This window comes from Anomaloglossus baeobatrachus, chromosome 11, assembly GCF_048569485.1.
Source record: "Anomaloglossus baeobatrachus isolate aAnoBae1 chromosome 11, aAnoBae1.hap1, whole genome shotgun sequence".
NCBI lineage: Eukaryota > Metazoa > Chordata > Amphibia > Anura > Aromobatidae > Anomaloglossus > Anomaloglossus baeobatrachus.
Window position 1 is genome coordinate 56,678,353 of NC_134363.1, and position 21,764 is coordinate 56,700,116.

The following is a 21,764-nucleotide window of genomic DNA, read 5'->3' on the forward strand; positions in this document are numbered from 1 at the left end:
TGTTGAGATGGCCAAATAATTTTAACTAAGCCATGGATGCTTGGCATGGGGTCAGGCAAGGCAGTCAAAAAAAAATCCCCAAAATATAGATCAAAGAGAGCTTCACAAGTACCTACAGTGGGTACAGAAAGTATTCAGACCCCTTAAATTTTTCACTCATTGCAGCCATTTGGTAAATTAAAAAAAGTTCATATTTTTCCCAGTAATGTACACCCTGCACCCCATCCACCATCTTGACAGAAAAAAACAGAAATGTAGAAATTTTTGCAAATTTATTAAACGAGAAAAACTGTAATATCACATGGTCATAAGGATTCAGCCCCTTTGCTCAGTATTGAGTAAAAGCACCCTTTTGAGCTAGTACAGCCATGAGTCATTAGGAAAAACTTTCTGACAGTGAGGCAGTCAGGGAGTGGAACAGGCGACCACGGGAGGTGATGGGCTCTCCATCAATGGAAACTTCAAGTGGAAACTGGATAAACATATAGCGGGGATGATTTAGGAAAACCTGCACTCGCGGGGGGTTGGACCCGATGGCCCTTTATGTCCCTTCCAACTCTACCATTCTATGTTTCTATGATTATATGAGTCTTCTTGGGAATGATGCAACAAGTTCTTCACCCCTGGATTTGGGGATCCTCTGCCATTCTTCTTTGCAGATCCTCTCCAGTTCTGTCAGGTTGGATGGTGAACGTAGCTGGATAGCCATTTTCAGGTCTCTCCAGAGATGCTCAATTGGGTTTAGGTCAGGGCTCTGGCTGGAGCGGTCAAGAATGGTCGCAGAGTTGTTCGCTACTCCTTTGTTATTTTAGCTGTGTGCTTAGGGTCATTGTCTTGTTGGAAGGTGAACCTTCGGCCAAGTCTGAGGTCCAGAGCACTCTGGGAGAGGTTTTCTTCCAGGATATCTCTGTACTTGGCCGCATTAATCTTTTCTTCAATTGCAACCAGTCGTCCTGTCCCTGCAGCTGAAAAACTCCCCCATAGCATGATGCTGCCACCACCATGCTTCACTGTTGGGATTGTATTGGGCAGGTGATGAGCAGTGCCTGGTTTTCTCCCCACATACCGCTTAGAATTATTATTATAAATCAAGTCCTATCAGTTTAATTAAACACAGCTGGACTCCGATGAAGGAGTAGAACCATCTCAAGGAGGATCACAAGAAATGGACAGCATGTGACGTAAATATGAGTGTCTGAGCAAAGGGGCTGAATACTTATGGCCATGTGATATTTCAGTTTCTCTTGATTAATAAATTTGCAAAAATGTCTACATTTCTGTTTTATTCTGTCAAGATCGGAGATGGGGTGTAGATTGTACATTTTTTGAATTTACCAAATGGCTGCAATGAAACAAAGAGTGAAAAATTTAAAGGGGTCTGAATACTTTCCGTACCCACTGTACATCAAGATACTTTGAGGTGAGATTGGGGTAAGGGATCCTTGGGAGAAGACATTTTTTCAGAACTTACCCTAGAGTAATAATGTGAGGAACCTGTGATGTAAAGGGAGTGTACAACTTTTCCCAAAAAGTTTGAAAAGTCAGGACATAGGATAGATAAAGTAATAAAAGTTGCTCCGGAGCAGGGTGTTTCAGTGGTCAGGAGACTAGAACGGGATGTCTCAGTTTTGAGGTGACCTCTGAAGACGACATCACTGCTAAGTTCCGTAGACCACCAAAGCGACAGAAGTTACACATGATCAAAATAGCTTCTTTTATTACTTTATTAACCTTTTCAAAACTTTTTGAGAAACTAAGACCCCTATAAATAACTTTTCAGTTACTGCCAATGCAACCCGACTACCCAAATCTTGATGGTGATAATGTTGCCCGTACCTTGTACGTAAAGCTCGATATACAGTTAGCTGAAGAATAAGAAGCATAAAATACATATATTTTTTAAAATAAAGTGTGTTTTTTTTTCCCTTTTATTTAAAGTCAGTGTAAAATATGAGTGTTAAAATGTTCTAATTATAAACAGATCCATCTGTGGAGGAGAGAGTTTTGGAGCAGCAGTGTCCTCGGTCCTTTACTCTACAATGCATTCTATGTCCTCCTCGCTTCCACATATCGCACACAGCACAGAATATAGTCCTGACGTCAGCGGGTCTTTACATCCAGACGTCCAGTTTTCTCCACGTCAGAGGCTTTTTCTATTTGACGATTACTCCTTCAGGAGTGAACATTTCAGACTCTTCCATTGTCTTTCTAGAAATCCTCCTCCTGTACAGACCCCCCCACCCCATGGTGCCCTTTTGGAAGTCAACGGCAAGGTCCAATACGTGGTAAAACAAAATCTTGCTGGGTAAAAAGAACATGAACCAATACAAAAAAATATAAAACTGAAGGCAGAGGAAAATTACCCTGTTCACACAAGAGGGTAAGGGTTTAATACCAAATCACGGGAAAGCTGAAAGGGTTTAGCACCCAAGTCTCCTTGCCCCCAAAAAAACAAGTTAAAGAGCACCAAGGCTCAGTCTTTTTTTTTGTCTCTGTTAGTCATCTTTACAGCTTGGAGAAAAGTGAGGACAGCAAAAGGAATCTTCTAAGACACAACTTCTGTTCGGACATAAGTATTGGTCTCTTCTTGGGTTGCACTGATGAAGGATGTTCGCATGCTAGGAGAATACTGGTGGAATCCATGATCAACGTGAAGGAGGAGAAAAAGAAAAATTATTTTAGATTTTACAGTCATATCAATATCGATAACAGTTTTTATCATTAATGTGAATTTGTTGGCAAGAACTACCCCCTAAGAAGTGCTCCAGACATTGACGTGAGAAGACCATGGGTTATTTGTAGTGCTACATACCTTATGAAAAGTACAAATTTTGTGCAACAAGCAACTGACCGCTACCTAAGTGTCCTGGGCAATCTTCTCTACGTTCCCTCCAGTCAATTTACTGACGTGAATGGTGTCCTGCATAAACACACTTGCGTGGTGTGTTTATTCTTGTAAGGTGAAATCGAGACTGGCGCATGCACAGAGCAAATCTCAGCGTGGGCAAACACTCTGCGCATACGCCGACTAGAGGGAGCCCTTGTCTAAATTCGATTCTTTGGCTATAATTTATTGCAAATGACTGTACAGAGACTTCATGATTGTGCTCTGTTTGACACTGTATTAAGAAGATGTTTGTCCTTAGAGGCAATGCAATATGGAGAACTTTTGTAAGGCAATAGTCACAAGTGTCTCCCGTCATTAGGAGAGTTGAGACAGGTTTGGGACCGGGGTCTCACAATGCTTTGTGAGATGCTGGATTTTAAATGTTATGTGCTTTCTGTTGGTGCAGTGAAGGTTAATATCATCTTCTTTCCTAGCAGCTCCTGGTTAGTTCACCTCAGGTGCAGCCGGTTTGTGACCACTCCCATCTTCTCTAAATAGTGACATGATCCATCACCTGAGGCCGGCAATAGAATTCATTATTGTAATTTTTGTGTTATAGGATGCGCCAGATTATAAGATGCACCCCAAATTTAGAGAAAAAAATATATATATATGGGGTCCGTCTTATAAACCGGTGGTGTCTTACCAGGGGCAGGGTTGAGGGGGCCAGCAGCGTTACAGGAGGTAGGGGCAGTGGAACAGTAGAGCGATGCTGTGTGTGGTTCGGTAGGTGTCCCGGATGCTCGCTGTGGGTGCAGTGAGGCAGAAACATCCAGAAACTGTGGGTAGTGCGGGCTTCAAAGAAATGGTACCTGGATTCGATGTGTGCGCAGATTGAGCTATCAGCTCAATGATAAGCCAAAATCTCATCTGCACGCACGCCACCTCTGGGTGCCATTTTCCTTAAGTCTGCTGCTGGGAGATCAATGGGCCAGAGGCGGCGCGTGCACAGATGAGGTCATGAGCCGAGAGCTCCATCTGGGCATGTGCCGACTCCAGGCACCATTATTTGAAGCCTACACCGCCGATATTTTCAGGATGGCTCCAGCCTCACCACTCACAGATAGCACCAGCACCGCCCACAGTGAGCACCAGCACTACCCACAGCACAGCGCACCTCCCGCAGCATTGCCTCTGCTGCCTGTGACTATTCTCCACCACTCCCTGGTAAGCTACATTCAGCTTATAACACGAACTCCTCATTTTCCTCCCAAATTTTTGGGAGGAAAAATTCATCTTATGATCCACCTTGGAGGGAGGTGCAGGTGAACCACTGTTGGAGCTTTTATGGTGCTACAGTTTGGAGCCGGGTTGTCTGCAGCTTTGGTGTCTGGCTGCAGCCATGAAGTTTGTTAATATATCCTTTTGCCCATGTCCCCCTCTCTGTCCTCCTTGTCCTGTGTGTCATTACTGTAGTGGTGACATCTAGTGTACTTACTGGCCATGTCATTATACAGGGTGAGTGGAGAGACAGTAAGGGACTAGGCACGTGATGGCAGCAAGGGGAACGATTTGTATTAGGGGAGCTTAGGGACCAGACACATTTTAGTGTCAGGAGGTGTTCTGTTCCCATTCCCTACCGTCAGGGTCCTCCTCTTCTTGTTTAAACCTATGTATTACGCCAATTCACTGGATGGTCCGTGTGGATCTGTCACGCCGTGTGTCAGACACTCACCAGTCCGAGCATGACAGCAATGGTCACACCTGCATTTGGCAATTTGAATTTGTCTGATCATAGGGACAGACAAACGGAACTCATGTCTAGAGATAACCGGACCCATTTGAACTTCGATTTGGCGGGTTCAGCCGCACTTTAGATAAAGTTCAATTTGGGATCCGCCTTTGACTTGAACCCCAATGGAAGTCAATAACTGGGCAGTTTGGGTCTCCTCCCACATGCAGCCAGCCATAAACTGATCACTTCCAGTGCGGGTGGGCACAGTTTTTCCATTTGTTTTTGGGTAACCGAGCACAGCGATGCTCCAGCGAGAGTGGCAGCATATGTAAAGCACCTGAGCGCTGATTTGTATGTAAACTCTGTGTTTGGTACCAACACCGAACCTTGGGTTCACTCGTCTCTATTCATATCCAAAACTGATCCATTGCACAACTGATGGTAGAAGTGGTGCCCATTAGCTAGAATGGGGTTAGTCTGGGTTCCGTAATGTGTCCATTTATAGAATGTTTTTAAAAAATGTCTGCATTCATTTTTTTTCTTTCTAAAAACTTACAATTAATGGAACCTATAATGGGGATCCTCTTTTCCGGTTACATCAGTTATGCAACGGATCTATTTTAACCATGAATTTCGTTTGTCTGTTCCTAAAAATAAAACAAACCAAAGGAATGTTCTAATGTTTGTGTGAACTTAGCCTTATAGAGGGTCTTCATATTGCACTGCATCTGATAGCGCAAGCCATGACTTTTTTAATATCGGACACATGTGAAGGAGCAATATTTACTTGTATGGGTGTTATTATTGCTCTATAAGTCTTGAAGGTTATGCAAAGACACAATACAGTCTTGTGCGTGAGCCTTAACACAGAACTGGTTCTTCAGCTATAAGGACCGCAGAGATCCCAGCTACAAGGACAAATAGGCAGCTAAATATAATCATGCTTTCCAATTTCTGGACCCAAGTGAGAGTTGAAAGAATTTACCTAATATTTTATCATATTCATATAATTATTATTTATTGGTAGTTATTACACTTCTAAAGGACTAAATATGTATGTGCTGAGCTCTAAACTTTGATTTTACATTAACAACGATCAGTCAGTGTTCTGTCATGTTATAACACAAACTTTTTTTTTACTTTGTAAATCAGTATAGAAGGGGATTCTGCCAGAGATTATCATGGTAAAGTCACATAAAGAGTCTTTTTACAGTGTAATGATATTAAATGTTATAGTTAATAGTTCACTGGAGAGCTGATCTTCACTGAGGCATTTTTTCTAACTTACTTATTTGGAGTCTGAAAGTATTATTTTGCCTAACATGGGGGAAATTGACTTTCTTCCTATCCCTCTATCTATCTATCTATCTATCTATCTATCTATCTATCCCTCTATCTATCTATCCCTCTATCTATCTATCTATCTATACCTCTATCTATTATCTATCTATTATCTATCTATCTATACCTCTATCTATTATCTATCTATCTATCTATTATCTATCTATTTATCTATCTATCTATCCCTCTATCTATCTATCTATCCCTCTATCTATCTATCTATCTATCCCTCTATCTATCTATCTATCTATCTATCTATCTATCTATCCCTCTATCTATCTATCCCTCTATCTATCTATCTATCTATCTATACCTCTATCTATTATCTATCTATTATCTATCTATCTATACCTCTATCTATTATCTATCTATCTATCTATTATCTATCTATTTATCTATCTATCTATCCCTCTATCTATCTATCTATCCCTCTATCTATCTATCTATCTATCTATCTATCTATCCCTCTATCTATCTATCTATCTATCTATCTATCTATCCCTCTATCTATCTATCTATTATCTATCTATCTATCCCTCTATCTATCTATCTATTATCTATCTATCTATCCCTCTATCTATCTATCCCTCTATCTATCTATCTATCTATCCCTCTATCTATCTATCTATCTATCTATCTATCTATCCCTCTATCTATCTATCTATCTATCTATCTATCCCTCTATCTATCTATCTATTATCTATCTATTTATCTATCTATCCCTCTATCTCTCTATCTATCCCTCTATCTATCTATCTATCTATCTATCTATCCCTCTATCTATCTATCTATTATCTATCTATTTATCTATCTATCCCTCTATCTATCTATCTATCCCTCTATCTATCTATCTATCTATCTATCTATCTATCTATCTATCTATCTATCCCTCTATCTCTCTATCTATTTATCTATCTATCCCTCTATCTATCTATCTATCCCTCTATCTATCTATCTATCTATCTATCCCTCTATCTATAATCTATCTATCCCTCTATCTATCTATCTATCTATCCCTCTATCTATCTATAATCTATCTATCCGTCTATCTATCTCTCTATCTATCTATCTATCCCTCTATCTATCTATGTATCTGTGGCGCCCCTGACCTGGTCAGGCACCACTGAGTACTGCACCCATGCTGGGGACAGTACAATACAGGTAATCCAGATGGCTGACAGGGGTGTGGAACACAGGCGCATAGTGATCAGGTCTCACACATGTACCTTTGAGAGGACCCCTGGGGATCCCAGGAGGGGGCAAGCCTTCACCTTCACTGGAATAGTGGAGGGGGTAGAGCCTCCATCTCCTCTCAAGGGGTGTGGTGGAGAGTCTGGTTGCTAGGTGGCGTAGGCAAGAACAGGAGAGGAGGAGCAGTGAGCCAGTGCAGTGTAGAGTCCAGGGAGCTCAAGTGAGGAGCAGATCCCTGGAGCTGTGCAATCTGACAGCGTCCGCGCAGTGGCTATTGACGGGGGAGAACGGTCAACTAGGAGTGCTGCCTGAAAGCCAGCTTCAGCTAGGGAGTGCAACGGAGTGGGAAGTAAGGAGACTGCTAGAGAGCACCAGGCCCAACCGGGCGGCAGATCCCGAAGCGGGGATAGATTCAACTTTCTTCTGCTAAACCTGCCGGTGTGGGGCTCTTAAAGCCCACACCACAACACTACAAAAGCCGCAGCCACGTAACCACAAGTTAGGGCCCATAGGTCATAGGAGGCAAGAGGCTGGAGTGGCCTGGTCCGGGGAACAAGCACACGGCAAAACAAGAAGGGGAGAGAGGCTTGGAGCATCTTCCCTGGGTGACCCCCATAGGGACTCAAAGTCGGGGTTACCCCAAACCACCAAGGGCTAAGGAAGGCGAGTCAGTAGTCACCCTCATAAAGTCAGCCTGAAGGATACCTGGTTCCACCTGGTTCGTCCCAGCTACGCCCGGGTTACTCACCCTGCCATCAAATGTGAGTAAAAACCCTGAAAGACACTCTGCCTGTGTGGTCATTCTGCGACTTGTAGTACTACGCATCTACACCGGGCCCTGGGGCTTGCCTCACTCTCAGGAGGCTACTACATCTGACTGCACATATCATCAGCCCCAGGCACCCCTAACCTGCAGTGGCGGTCCCCACTGACCGCAATACTGAGAGTGGCGTCACGATCAAAACCGAAGATTCCCTACCTGTGACCAGCACCAGCTACGTGGAGTCCCTGAAGGTATGCACCGACACAACACCTGCGGGGCTTCACATCTGGCGTCACGAACAGGATAAGGACTAGACCTGTTCAGACAGGTGACCATGTGCCTGGGCGGTCCGCTTGAAAAATTGGAAGCGCCGCCATATTGCCACCATGAAAAGCGCGCTGAAAAACAACAGCAGCCCGCGCTGGAAGAAGTTACCGCCCACGAAGAGGTGTGGCTACCCGGAGATCCCCTGCAGAGTTCTGACCTTGCCAGCTATGAGAGTGGAAGCGTCCAGAGACGGCGGGAAGGAAAGAGAGCCACAAGCCTGCTGCTGGGAGAGGAGCTGCTGAAAGAGGCAGAGCAGAAACTAAACAGCTTGCTATCAGAGGCAACGGCGAGTCCACAGCTGGAGAGTCGTGCAGAAGAGGGCGCAGAAGAAATGGCGTCTGACCGCAGAAATCCAGAACCGGGCTCCGCTGCCTGGTGGTATCGGGAGCTGGCCCAGTTCTGCGACCGACTGGAGACCCGGGTTGTGGAGCAGATCCGGGAAGAACGAATGGAAATGCTGGAGATGACCGCGGCGGTTCGGGCCTATGAAAGGAGAGCCGCGCGCCGAGTGCCAGACAGGACGGCGACGACGCAGACCCCGATGCTGCCACCGGTGGGTGAGTCAAGTGATGCCCCGGCCAGCGCAAGTGCCCCGACCCCTGCTGCCACGCCCGCGGTCCCCGAAGAGGCGTCCGGTGCGGCGACGCTGAAGCAGGCCGCAGCCATGCCAGGTGCGGCCTTCCAAGCCCCAGCGGCCGCAGCGATGCCCTGCTCGGCCCGCCAAGACCAGGTCGCCGCAGCGATGCCCTGCCCGGCCCGCCAAGACCAGGCCGCCGCCATGACAGGCGCGGCCCGCCAAGAAGAGAAGACTACCTCATCATTTTCCCCGGCCTGCAAGGCCAGAGCAGACATTGCTCCCCAGTCCACGGAGGTCCCTGATAGGAAGCCTATGCTGGGAGAGGACTCCACCTACTGGCAGCTGAGGGCTGACATGGAGGCCAAGTTTCCGAAGTGGTTGGTGGATCAGTACGTGCGCCCCCCGCGCACCCCCAAGGAGATTCAGGCAACCCCTGCAGCCCCGCCAGAGAGTCCACCGCCTGGGCCAGCTGAGGAACACTCATCCCCAGCGCTGCCACAACCAGAGTGCAGCGAAGAACTAAGGGGGAGAGGAGGCCAGGAAGCTGAGGGGCTGACTCCGACGCCACCAGCAGCAGACCCCTACCCAGAGCCGGAGATGCTGCCCTATTCCCGCTGGGAGGAAGACTTGACACCGTCAGCAGATGAAGATCAACCCAAAGACCTCACCTGGGAGCCCACAGGCATGAACCCAGCTCGCAAGACACGGCGCAGCAGAGCAAAGTATCCTCCAACACCACAGTCTCCAGAGCAGAGAGAGGTCACAGCCAGAGACCTGGAGGAGAAAAGGTGCCTAAGAAGGTCTGAAGCCCAGGCCAGAGGACCCCTTTACAGAGGAATAGTAGAGGACTTCAATTTGAAAAGCGGATACGGCTTCATTGTAGTAAGAGGAATAAAAGAGGGCATATTTGTGAATCGGAGAGATGTTCAAGCCCACCTGCCCAGAGGACATTCAGGCAGGAATTTGAAAATTGGAGACCTAGTACAGTTCACCATGCATGAAGGCGAAAGGGGATTGTATGCCCTGGACGTAGCGCTATGTCCCAGCAAACCTTACAGCCATCCCATGCTACAAGAAAGACAAGAAAGACAAGAAAGACAAGAAAGACAAGAAAGAAAAGACAGCGATAAAGAACCAGATGTAGAAACAGACGAAGACCAAGAAAGGAAAGATAAAGAACCTACAGATGAAACAACCACAGACAAAGATCCTACAGATGAAACAACCACGGACGACGACGGAGAGCAAGAAAGTCACAGGTGCCGGTGCCCTACATGCCCAAGCCCTGGTGAAATGGAGGAGTAGAGTAGAGAGAAGTAAAGAAATACAGCAAGTTACCAGTTGAAGTTTTGACAAGTTTTGTTTGCAACGTTTAAGGAATGCGCCCACAAAAACTATTGTGAGAAAACCATAAACCTTAAGGCTATGAACTGGCTATAGCCACAAACTCTCGCAGTGTAAATAGTTACACCAGAGGGCACCACCGCCACCAGAGTCAGCCTGTTTAGGGGCTTGGCTCGTCTGCAACCAGGAGGAGCCCGTCCGTATATAGGGCCTTGGCTCACCTGCAACCAGAGAGCACGCCTGTTTATGGGGCCTTGGCTCACCACCACAAAGAGGGTACCTGGTCAGCACCAACTGTGGAGGCCGCCTCTGCATCCTGCCAGAAGAGGCTGAAGGCGCGGATCCACCAGGCCAGGTATACCCTGAAACCACCAGCCCATGAAAGCCGCCTCTACATCCTGCCAGAAGTGGCTGAAGCCGCGGCCAACGTGAAAGGGTTTTGGGTGGGTTAACGGACTTGTGGGTGGAGGGTGGTGATGTATGGTACCTGGTGCTTTTAAATGTTTTACCATGTTTTAATGTTTTATGCATTTTAAAATGTTGTCTTGCAGCCCGAGGACGTGCTGGTGATAACTAAGGGGGAATGTGGCGCCCCTGACCTGGTCAGGCACCACTGAGTACTGCACCCATGCTGGGGACAGTACAATACAGGTAATCCAGATGGCTGACAGGGGTGTGGAACACAGGCGCATAGTGATCAGGTCTCACACATGTACCTTTGAGAGGACCCCTGGGGATCCCAGGAGGGGGCAAGCCTTCACCTTCACTGGAATAGTGGAGGGGGTAGAGCCTCCATCTCCTCTCAAGGGGTGTGGTGGAGAGTCTGGTTGCTAGGTGGCGTAGGCAAGAACAGGAGAGGAGGAGCAGTGAGCCAGTGCAGTGTAGAGTCCAGGGAGCTCAAGTGAGGAGCAGATCCCTGGAGCTGTGCAATCTGACAGCGTCCGCGCAGTGGCTATTGACGGGGGAGAACGGTCAACTAGGAGTGCTGCCTGAAAGCCAGCTTCAGCTAGGGAGTGCAACGGAGTGGGAAGTAAGGAGACTGCTAGAGAGCACCAGGCCCAACCGGGCGGCAGATCCCGAAGCGGGGATAGATTCAACTTTCTTCTGCTAAACCTGCCGGTGTGGGGCTCTTAAAGCCCACACCACAACACTACAAAAGCCGCAGCCACGTAACCACAAGTTAGGGCCCATAGGTCATAGGAGGCAAGAGGCTGGAGTGGCCTGGTCCGGGGAACAAGCACACGGCAAAACAAGAAGGGGAGAGAGGCTTGGAGCATCTTCCCTGGGTGACCCCCATAGGGACTCAAAGTCGGGGTTACCCCAAACCACCAAGGGCTAAGGAAGGCGAGTCAGTAGTCACCCTCATAAAGTCAGCCTGAAGGATACCTGGTTCCACCTGGTTCGTCCCAGCTACGCCCGGGTTACTCACCCTGCCATCAAATGTGAGTAAAAACCCTGAAAGACACTCTGCCTGTGTGGTCATTCTGCGACTTGTAGTACTACGCATCTACACCGGGCCCTGGGGCTTGCCTCACTCTCAGGAGGCTACTACATCTGACTGCACATATCATCAGCCCCAGGCACCCCTAACCTGCAGTGGCGGTCCCCACTGACCGCAATACTGAGAGTGGCGTCACGATCAAAACCGAAGATTCCCTACCTGTGACCAGCACCAGCTACGTGGAGTCCCTGAAGGTATGCACCGACACAACACCTGCGGGGCTTCACATATCTGTCTATCCCTCTATCTATTCATCTATCTATCTATCTATCTATCTATCTATCTATCCCTCTATCCATCTATTCCTCTATTTATCTATCCTTCTATCTATCCACTCTTCTATTGATCTATCCATCTATCCTACTATCCATCCAGTTATCCTTCTATCCATCCATCTATCCATATATCCATCCATTTATCCTTCTATCCATCCAGTCATCTATGCTTCTAACTATCCATCCATCTATTTATCCATCCCTCCATCATCCATTCATCCTTCTATCCATCCATCTATTCTATTCATCTATCTATCTATCTATCTATCTATCTATCTATCTATCCATCTGTCCTTTTATTCATCCATCCAGCCATCCATCGATCCATCCATCTATCATTGTATCATCCTTCCTATCCATCCATCTATTTATCCTTCTATCCTTCCATTTATTCTTCCATATCTCCATCCATCTATCTTTTTATCCATCCATCCATCTTTCCATCCATATATCCTTCTATTCATCCATCTATTTTTCTATCCATCTATCCTTCTATCCATCCATCTATCCTTCTATCCATCCATTCGTCCATCCATCCGTCCATCTTTCCTTCTATCCTTCCATCTATTCTTCTATTAATCTATATAACAAGCCATCTATCCTTTTATCCATCCATCCATCCATTAATCCATCCATCCATTCTTTTATCTATCCCTCTATCTATCCTTCTATCCATCTATCTATCCGTCCATCTATCCTTCTATCCATCTATCACATCTCATATATTATATATTACTGTACATGCAGCGTTGGTTGTGTTTCATCATTGTCTCCTGTCCCCCTGTTTGGATCCCAGATTACATTCCCCCTCTCTAGGATTCTCTGCACGCAGCGGATTGTTCGGCTTGTGCACGGTGTTCTCCATTTGACCTTGCTGATACCTCCCGTCTCTGCCTCCATCTGTCACGCTGCCATCGCTGTGCTTTCCAGCTCGGCTCTGCTCATTAGCTGCTGGCTGATGCTGCTTTCCTAGATTGAATTCTGAAACTGTTTAAAACCTGCGCTTTCCAAGTGACATAAATAAACCCATGTAAAATAAGGAGCAAAATACATGTTATGCAGTTATACACCTATACACTTGGAAGCCTAATTCCACTGAACCGTTTAGATACCGCAATCAATAGTGACCACAGCATCTAAACCGCTTGACGGAGACAGAGAGGGCATCTATATCTATCCTTGCAGCCCAAAAATACTATCACAGTTTTCTCAATCACTCCCAGTAAATGTCAACCAAACCAACAAATGTTATGCCTCTCTTACTGCAGGGACATAAAATGACTTTTTTTCATGGAATTCAGCAATGGAAAAGAAAAAAGTTTGGTCCTTAGGTCTCTAAACAGCCCCTGGGACTTCATCTTACTATATAATGACAAATGCTAGTGTGAAATATACACACTGTTAGGATTTTGCCTGTTTTCCTGTTCTTGCCGCCGTCACGAGACTGGGCACATGCAAAAATTGTGATTACGTTCAGACTACTTCTCTCAATGGAACCTAAGAACATTGATACATGCTAGTTGGCACGTGACTACGCAGATCGCATGTGAGCATGTGATGGCCATTAAAAGCGACAAACAGAGCCAAATCCTGACAGTGTATATATTTTGAAGTGCCCCATATGAATAGAGCAATGGTAGTTTATGCATTTCACAGCTCCCATTTTCAGGGTCATTGGAGGTCCCAGTGGTGAAACCTCCAGCAACAATGAGCAACTGATCACCTATCTTGTGGACAGGTCATTGTTTGCTAAAGCACCACTCCACGGGGTGGGGGTAAGGGAGTGGAAGGTTTCAGCACTGTAGTGGCGCTTTAAATGTAAGCTCCTTGCCCCCATCTTCATCCTCTTTCGGTGCCGCTTTGGTTCCACAACATCATCTCATTGCCCCAAATTCGGATTCACTTGAATCCATCAATTTTTGGAATTTCTACATGAATTTGACGAGTCTAGAATCAATTATCTCCTTTCCACTGAACATTAAATCCATTCATCTCAATGTGATTGTTTCGGATGATAGAAACTGTTCCTGAACTGATTTTTGTTTTTTGTTTGTTTTTTTTTGCAAATCCTCTTTTTGGAACTCTTCTGCTGCATGGAACTGTTCCAATAATTGTTAGGAAGTTTTTAGGTATGTACCATGTTTCCCTAAAAATAAGCACTACCCCGAAAATAAGCTCTAGCAGGATTTTTTGGCCTTTTAGGAGTAGGCTTGAAATATAAGCCCTACTTCAAAAAATAAGCCCTAGTTGCACACTCAAACTAACAGTATCCTGAAATAGGACTTGTGCAGTCCTATTTCAGGATATATAACTTTAATTGTCCCCTGGAGTTGCTCTAAGCACCAGCTAATTAAGAGAATGAATATTCACTCTTCTCTTCACCCAGAATCCCGCCCACCCATCTGAACCCTGCACTGACACTCTATGCCTGCTGTACTGTATCACTGTACCAAGATCGTACCACATTCCTTGCTATCTCTCCTGAGCTGCATTGACATACATGCTGTCACACTCACATAAGGAGTGCCGTCCATGCTTGCGGTGAGCAAGTGAATGGCTAATTAAGAGAATGAATATTCACCATTTTCTTCCGTAATCTCATTGGCAACTCTCCTCAGCTGAGAGTGACAGCGTGTATATCTATGCAGCTGTTACACTTAACTCAGGAGAGATACTGCGGATTGTGGTGTCCTTATCTTTGTCTGCTGTATTAGTGCCTGAGGATCGCACCACAATCCACAGTATCTCTCTTGAGCTGAGAGTGACAGCTGCATAGACACTACGCTCTCACTCTCAGATCAGGAGTGCCAAATAATTAAGTGAATGAATATTCACCCTCTTCCCCCTAACCAGAATCCCACCCACCACTCGGAGGCCTGCACAGCACTAACACTCATGTCTGCTGTACTTTATCACTGTACCAGGATCGCATTGTGATCCTCTGTGACTCTCCTGAGCTGAGCGTAAAAGCTGCATACACGCTGTCACTCTCAGTTGAGGAGAGTCGCCAATGAGTGTGATGCGATCTATGGGCTGGCAGTACCTGTAATACAGCAGGCAGAGTCAAGGTGGAGTGCAGGACTTAGAGCGGTGGGTGGGATTACGAGAAAAGAGGGTGAATATTCATTCTCTTAATTAGCCATGCACTTGCTCACTGCACTCATAGGCAGCACTCTTTATCTGAGTGTGACAATATGTATGTCTATGCATCTCAGGAGAGATACCAAGGATTGTGGTGCATTCCTGGTAAAATGATACAGTACAGCAGGCACACAGTATCAGTGCCGTGCAGGACTCAGAGCGGTGGGTAGGATTCTGGGTGGGGAAGAGGGTGAATATTCATTCACTTAATTAGTTGGCAGTCCTGATCGGAGAGTGACAGTGTGTATGTCTATGCAGCTGTCACTCTCAGCTCAGTAGAGATACTGTGGATTGTGATGTGATCCTCAGGCACTAATACAACAGGCAAATATAAGGCACCCTCCTGAAAATAAGCCCTAGTGCATTTTTCAAAGCAGAAAAGAATATAAACCCCTGCCTTATATTGGGGTAAACAAGGTAATTCTAATTATATTTTCATAGAAACTTTAAAAATTAATATTTGGTGAATTTTTCAAGTTATTAATATAATTCTATCGTTATTCGTACTTACCGAAGGGGGCGGGGACTGCCTGTCAATCAAGGGGACATTTTCATATCGAGGATTGCCACTGAACAAACCGCTTTGATTCCTAGAGGTAAAATAAAAGGGAGACACAAAGGCTCATAACAAAACAGGTAAAACATTAATTTCTGAGAATTAGGCTATCCTTCTACTATCTTTTGTTTACAGTTGTGTCCACAGGTGTGTCTCTAATTAACTCAGATGTTGCCAATAAACCTATCAGAAGCTTCCAAAGACATGACATCATCATATGGGCTGTCACTTATTTTTAAAGGAACAGTACTGCATGTAAACGTTCGACTTTGCAGAAAGTGTCTTATTTCATGTCAGATAGTGAGAAAAATATGCATATGTGTCTTTTTAGATTGTGTATATAAACTTCTGGTTTCAACTGTATGTAATACTGTATATACTGTAATATATATATATATATATATATATATATATATATATATATATATATATACACACACTATGGTAGCTCTTGTTTTTATTGTACAGAGTAGATGGGCTGTATAAGCTAGCAATAAAAAATTCCATAATCAGAACCACAGCGCCACTCTTGTGTCCAGGCTGTGTATGGTATTGCAGTTCAGTCCTATTAAAGTGTATAGAGCTGAGATGCAAGAGCAACCAAGGCAGGGGGTAAAACTAGCGCAGCTTCTGGAAAGTGACTTGATACATTATACCCTACAGTCTCTACTAAGAGTCTTCCTGCTATGGAAAGTGATGGTGATCATCTACGGCTAGAATGTCGCTTTATCGTAATTCTGACCAATAGGGTACCCACATTGATTATTAGGAAAGGGCCGCAGTCCTGATTTACAATCCTGTATTCCTCCTTGTGTTATAGTGAAGAGTCATGGGCTGTTTACGGTAAGAACTAGTGGGGATCTCACCGGTCTCCACGCTGGTGACTACATAGCTTCACTTTCGGTCAACCATTGCTTGATTAGTAGGGAATTGCATTTATTGTGGGGTTTTCCTCATGAACAAACTTGATTTTAATCAATAGATCTTGGAATAATAATCACTTCACAATTGGATGTATTTTAAAAAAACATTCCTGTGCTGAGATAATCTTATATATGTGTCCCTACTGTGTACTGTGTAATGGCCGTGTCTGACTGTACAGGGACCTGATCTGATCACACCACGGCTCCTAGACCAGGGAGGACACAAAAGAGTATAAAGATATTACAGCATGAGATCATGGCTGATTCTGTGAGGTAAAACATTTTCCTTCCCCCCCCCTTTTTTTTTATTTTTTTAATGTTTTACCTCACAGAAATAATTATTTGCAATCTTGTGCTGTAATGTTTGTATACTGTTTTACTTCCTCCCGTGACCAGGAGCTGTGGTATAATTAGACCATATCCCTGTATGGTCAGACACGGCCATTACACAGTACACAGCAGGGACACATATATAAGATTATCTCAGCACAGGAATATTTTTTTTAAACCCATCCAATTGTGAAACTTATTGTTATTCCAAGATCTATTGGAAAGATGCAAAGTATAAGGCAAATAAATCATGCTACAAACTTTGCAATTTGTTTAAGTTGTAAAAGGTGGAAAAAAAGTCACTCCAGTATGTATAGGACATAGCAGGCACATGCTTTAATAAAGTAACCCGGCCCTGCCCTGTTCTGGAATGAACTCTCAGTATTATACAGCATATATTGATGTCCATTGCTTTAAAGGGGTTGTGTACTTTTGGTGATTTTTTTGATTTTTTACTTACAAGCATGTATATGGGGCTAAAAATCATTTTTGCAATTGAATTTCATTAAACATTTTGCAGCGTTTAGCTTTTACAGTCTCTTTGTTTTCCTTCACATTCAACTTTGATGTGTTCGGGCATCATAAATCAGCAAAAAGGAGCTCAGAAAAAAACAGATAAAAGAGTTACGGACTCCTACTTATACCATCATAGCGAGCTGACTGACAAATTCTCAGTTAACTCATTCTGAATCCAGCAGTAGGCAGCGCAACACAGAGCACAACTTTTTGCAATAAGCAATGGAAAGCCATGATATCAACTGAAATCTATCAATAATTAAAAAACAATCCTGCCAGTTAGTGAAAAATACGAGCTGGTTCAACTGATGGCCTATAAAAAGGTGTCTTATTACTATGGAGCTACACAAGAAACATCTCATGATGAGTAAAACCAGTGAGCTGTCTCAAGACCTTTGCAACCTTATTGTTGTAAAACATATTGATGACATTGGTTACAGAACAATTTCTAATCTAATGTTTTGGAAGTCTTCTGAAACATTCTTGGGTGGTGAGGCTTAATTGTTTCACATTTGTTATGTATACTCCGTTAAAGAAATCCTGAACATCCCCTGTTTCAAACCGACACTATAGTGTTATACAGCAGATGAAATAAGTATTGAACACATCAACAATTTTCTAAGTAATTATATATCTAAAGGTGCTCTTGACATGAATTTCTCACCAGATGTCGGTAACAATCCATTCAATCCACACAGGCTAAGAAATCTAATCATAGATTTCCATAAATAAAGTTATGTGTGATAATGAGAAATGACACAAGGAAGAAAGAGAGGTGCAAAAAAACATGGAAAGTCATGACAGCATCCGAAATCTATTAGTATATAAAGGCAATCCTGTTACTTAATGGATTCAGCTGATTCAACTGATGGCCTATAAAACTGTGTCTCATTACCAAGGTGCCACACAAGAAACATCTCAAGATGGGTAAAACCAGTGAGCTGTCTCAAGACCTTTGCAACCTTATTTTTATAAAACATTGTGATGGCATCTTATTACAGAAACATTTCTAAACTACTGAAAGTTCCAGTAAGCACTATTGGGACCATAATCCGGACGTGGAAAGATCATAATTTTGCCATAAACCGTCCAGTGTAATCTACTTAGTGTTCCCTTTAAGTGTAATCTACTTCTAGCAAAAGAGATGTTGAGGCAGACTACAGATTTTTTTGGTAGAAGAGGCCAGTGTTTGCATACAGGCTACAAAAGGGCAATCAAAGCAAGATTTCTAATGAAACTCAATAGCAAAAAAGATTTTCATCCTCTTTTAATACTCTTGCAAAAACGAAATTCATTTGCGACCCCAGTCAACTGGCTAGATCAGGGGTGGACATACCATTGGTGTAACCTGGCAGCTGCTGAGGTGCCCAAGTAAGGGGACCCCTACCACCTATGGCCCATATACTGTTCTTGCACAGGTGCCCTCTTCTGTATGTGTCCGCTCCTATGCTGGATCATGTTTGGGGCGATGTCAGGTAGGCAAAAAGATCAGGCGATTGGAAATTCAACCATTTATCCTTTTCTTTTGTAGGGATATAAGCTGCTGCCAAATGATTCGCTCGATGCTCCTGCATACGGGGGAGTCCGGAGAGATGGCTATGAGCTGAATGATTGTTTTGATGACAGCTATCCAATTTATATGGACTTCTTTATTCTTCCAGTCATACACAGTAAGCTTAAAGGGGGTTACCCACCTCTGAAAACATTTGTTTTTTTTTTACTTAAACGCATTTATTTGGGGCTATAAATCAACTTTACAGTTGGGTTTCATTAAAAAAATTGCACCATTTAGTTTTTATAACAAGTTCCCTGACCGTTTCTAATTACCACACGGAGGCTATAGAAGACAAACTGTCACATTTTTTTAATGAAACCCAATTGTAAAAATGATTTTTAGGCCCAAATACATGCATTAAATTAAAAAAAAAATTGTGGCCAACCCCCTTTAAAATGTTTCATATTGTGCTAATGCTAAGTGCAGAGCGCAGCAACATTCAACTGCCGGTCTCTGCAGGTATAAATTATTAAGATTCCTTTTAGTTTAATGTTATTTATGGCTTTTTTTTTTAAAGTATATAAAAAAAAGCCCCCATGTGGCTGCCGGCCTGTGTCTGCGGCTACTCACATGTACTGTGAGACGGGGGCGTTGGAAATAGGCGGGGCCGAGACCCGCAGGCTGTTGTGGCTGCCGCAGCTACTGCTGTAACTATAGAAACTGGGCAGGTGAGGTCTGCCTGCCGTGCGCAGCATCTCTCTACGTGCCTGGGGGTTAAAAGGGTCGTCCTCGTCCATATCATCATAATCCAGGTCCCTGGAAGGAAGAAGAAAGTTTTCTGTCACTAAAGTTTATAAAACTAAACTCGCAAGACATTGTGGACAAGTAACCGTTCCCACCACTGATTGGCAGCTTTCTGTCTATGCACAGTGTACACAGAATGCAGCCAATCAGCGATGTGGGCGGGGTTATAAATTGTTCAACATTCAGAGAAGTGCTACATCTCCAGCAAAAAAAAAATTAGATTTTATCAAAACTACAGAGATCAGCCCAGTAAGTGACACATCGCTGGAATCAGGGTCTCTCCCCCTACGTTATGCTGCTCTCAGATTACATAGTAAAAACCTGCTAACAGATTCCCTTTAAATGTCTAAGATCAAAATATTCCTTAAGTCCCCTTCAATTTTCTCCTACTTTTTTTCTTCTTTAATCCTAAATGGGAATAAGGGGGTTAAGTCCAAATTTTTTTTTGTTTTTAATATTTAAATTTTTTATTTATTTAATTTTTAAATCCCCACAGGGTATTTGTTCATACTGCGATACCTCAATATATTGTGAATGTAATGAAGCCCAGCTATTTGTTGACTTTCATGGGAGCACCAAAATAGTGGTGATGGTGACGTTGGCCTTCAATAGGTTCAGGCTGCCATTGCGACTCATGGGCACCACAAAGGAGTGTAATGGGGGGCCAACGGTGCAGCAAGGGGATTGCACTGGTTAATGCTGCTTCTGTGATTCACACTGGCACCTATGAGGATACACAGCAGCGATGGGAGCTAGTTCCGGTCGCTGCTGTTAGCTTCTGGCAATATAATACATATACCCGCGCCATACATGTACAATAAATGTCGGGAAGTGATTAAGAACTAAATACTATCGAAAAAGGGACAATTACTAAAACTGAGTAATCGTCAATATATCTGAAATTGGGACTATAATTTATGCCACTTTTAGGTATAAATTTATATAAATTGATAGAAGCGCAGTTGACCACATCCTCTCTTACACACCCCAATCCTCTTTCTTCCCCACTTTTCAAAAAGATATAAAGTCTGAAATAACATGCTTCAAAATTACCAACTTTTTTAAAGTGCCATAAATCCTTGATATATTTTGATACATAAAAGCATAGGCATCGACCAAAAAAAAAGACAATCCGAGTATTCATATGACCTCTGTTTGTCTTATCACGCTCCATATATGCTAAAACTACATTGCCATTCATCCTTTAATCTAATAATCCTGTGCTGCATTAATAAAGCAATCTGGGAGATGACTGCATGCACTCTCATTTATTAGATAAAGAGTATCTGCGGTGTGCTAGTCAGTCACGCCATGAATCCTTGCAGTGCTAACCAAGTCAACCATGAATTAGGTAGTCTGGCAAAGTCAAGGGGTTTGTCAGTTTCAGAAGTCCCTGTCCCCTCGATGCATTTTTTAAAAAACAAACATGCTGTGCCTTACTCACCCTCCCCGGGTCCAGTGTCTGTTATTGTCTGCAGCGCTAATGTCATGTTGTTAGCACTGTAGCCAATAACTGACCTTAGATGCTCAGCTCAAGTTGATGGTACATGTTGCCGAAAGCTGTGCCTTAATCACCCTCCCCGGGTCTGTCTGTTATCATCTGCAGCGCTGGCGTCATGCTTATAGCGCTGCAGCCAATAACTGACCTTATCCGCTCCGCCCAAGTAGATGGCACAAATTGCCCAAAGCTGTGACTTACTCACCCTCCACGGGTCTAGTTTCTGTATTGTCTGCAGCACTAACATCATGTTGTTAGCACTGTAGCCAATAACTGACCTTAGCTGCTCAGCTCAAGTAGATGGTACAAGTTGCCCAAAGCTGCGCCTTACTCACCCTCCCCAGGTACAGTGTCTGTTATCGTCTGCAGCGCTGACATCATGCTGATAGTGCTGCAGCCAATAACTGACCTTAGCTGCTTCCGCCCAAGTAGATTAAACACGTTGCCCAAAGCTGGGCCTTAAGGCCCCGTCACACACAGATAAATCTTTGGCAGATCTGTGGTTGCAGTGAAATCATGGACATATTGTTCCATTTGTACACAGCCACAAACCTGGCACTGATTGTCCACAATTTCACTGCAACCACAGATCTGCCGCAGATTTATCTCTGTGTGTGACA

General features: G+C 44.1%; 1 protein-coding gene across 2 annotated transcripts in view; it reads right to left on the reverse strand.

Annotated features, from left to right (window-relative positions):
* Positions 1–1,893: 1,893 nt before the first annotated feature.
* TTYH1 (tweety family member 1) overlaps positions 1,894–21,764 on the reverse strand; it is a 234,771-nt gene continuing 214,900 nt past the window's right edge. The window contains exons 12-14 of one of the 2 annotated variants that reach the window (XM_075328743.1): positions 19,473–19,658; positions 15,534–15,612; positions 1,894–2,629 (exon numbers count right to left, since the gene is read on the reverse strand). In XM_075328743.1, coding sequence (XP_075184858.1) covers positions 2,546–2,629; positions 15,534–15,612; positions 19,473–19,658 — 349 coding nt within the window. In that variant the 3' untranslated portion in view covers positions 1,894–2,545. The remainder of the gene's footprint in view (positions 2,630–15,533; positions 15,613–19,472; positions 19,659–21,764) is intronic. The other variant, XM_075328745.1, reaches the window with a different exon arrangement.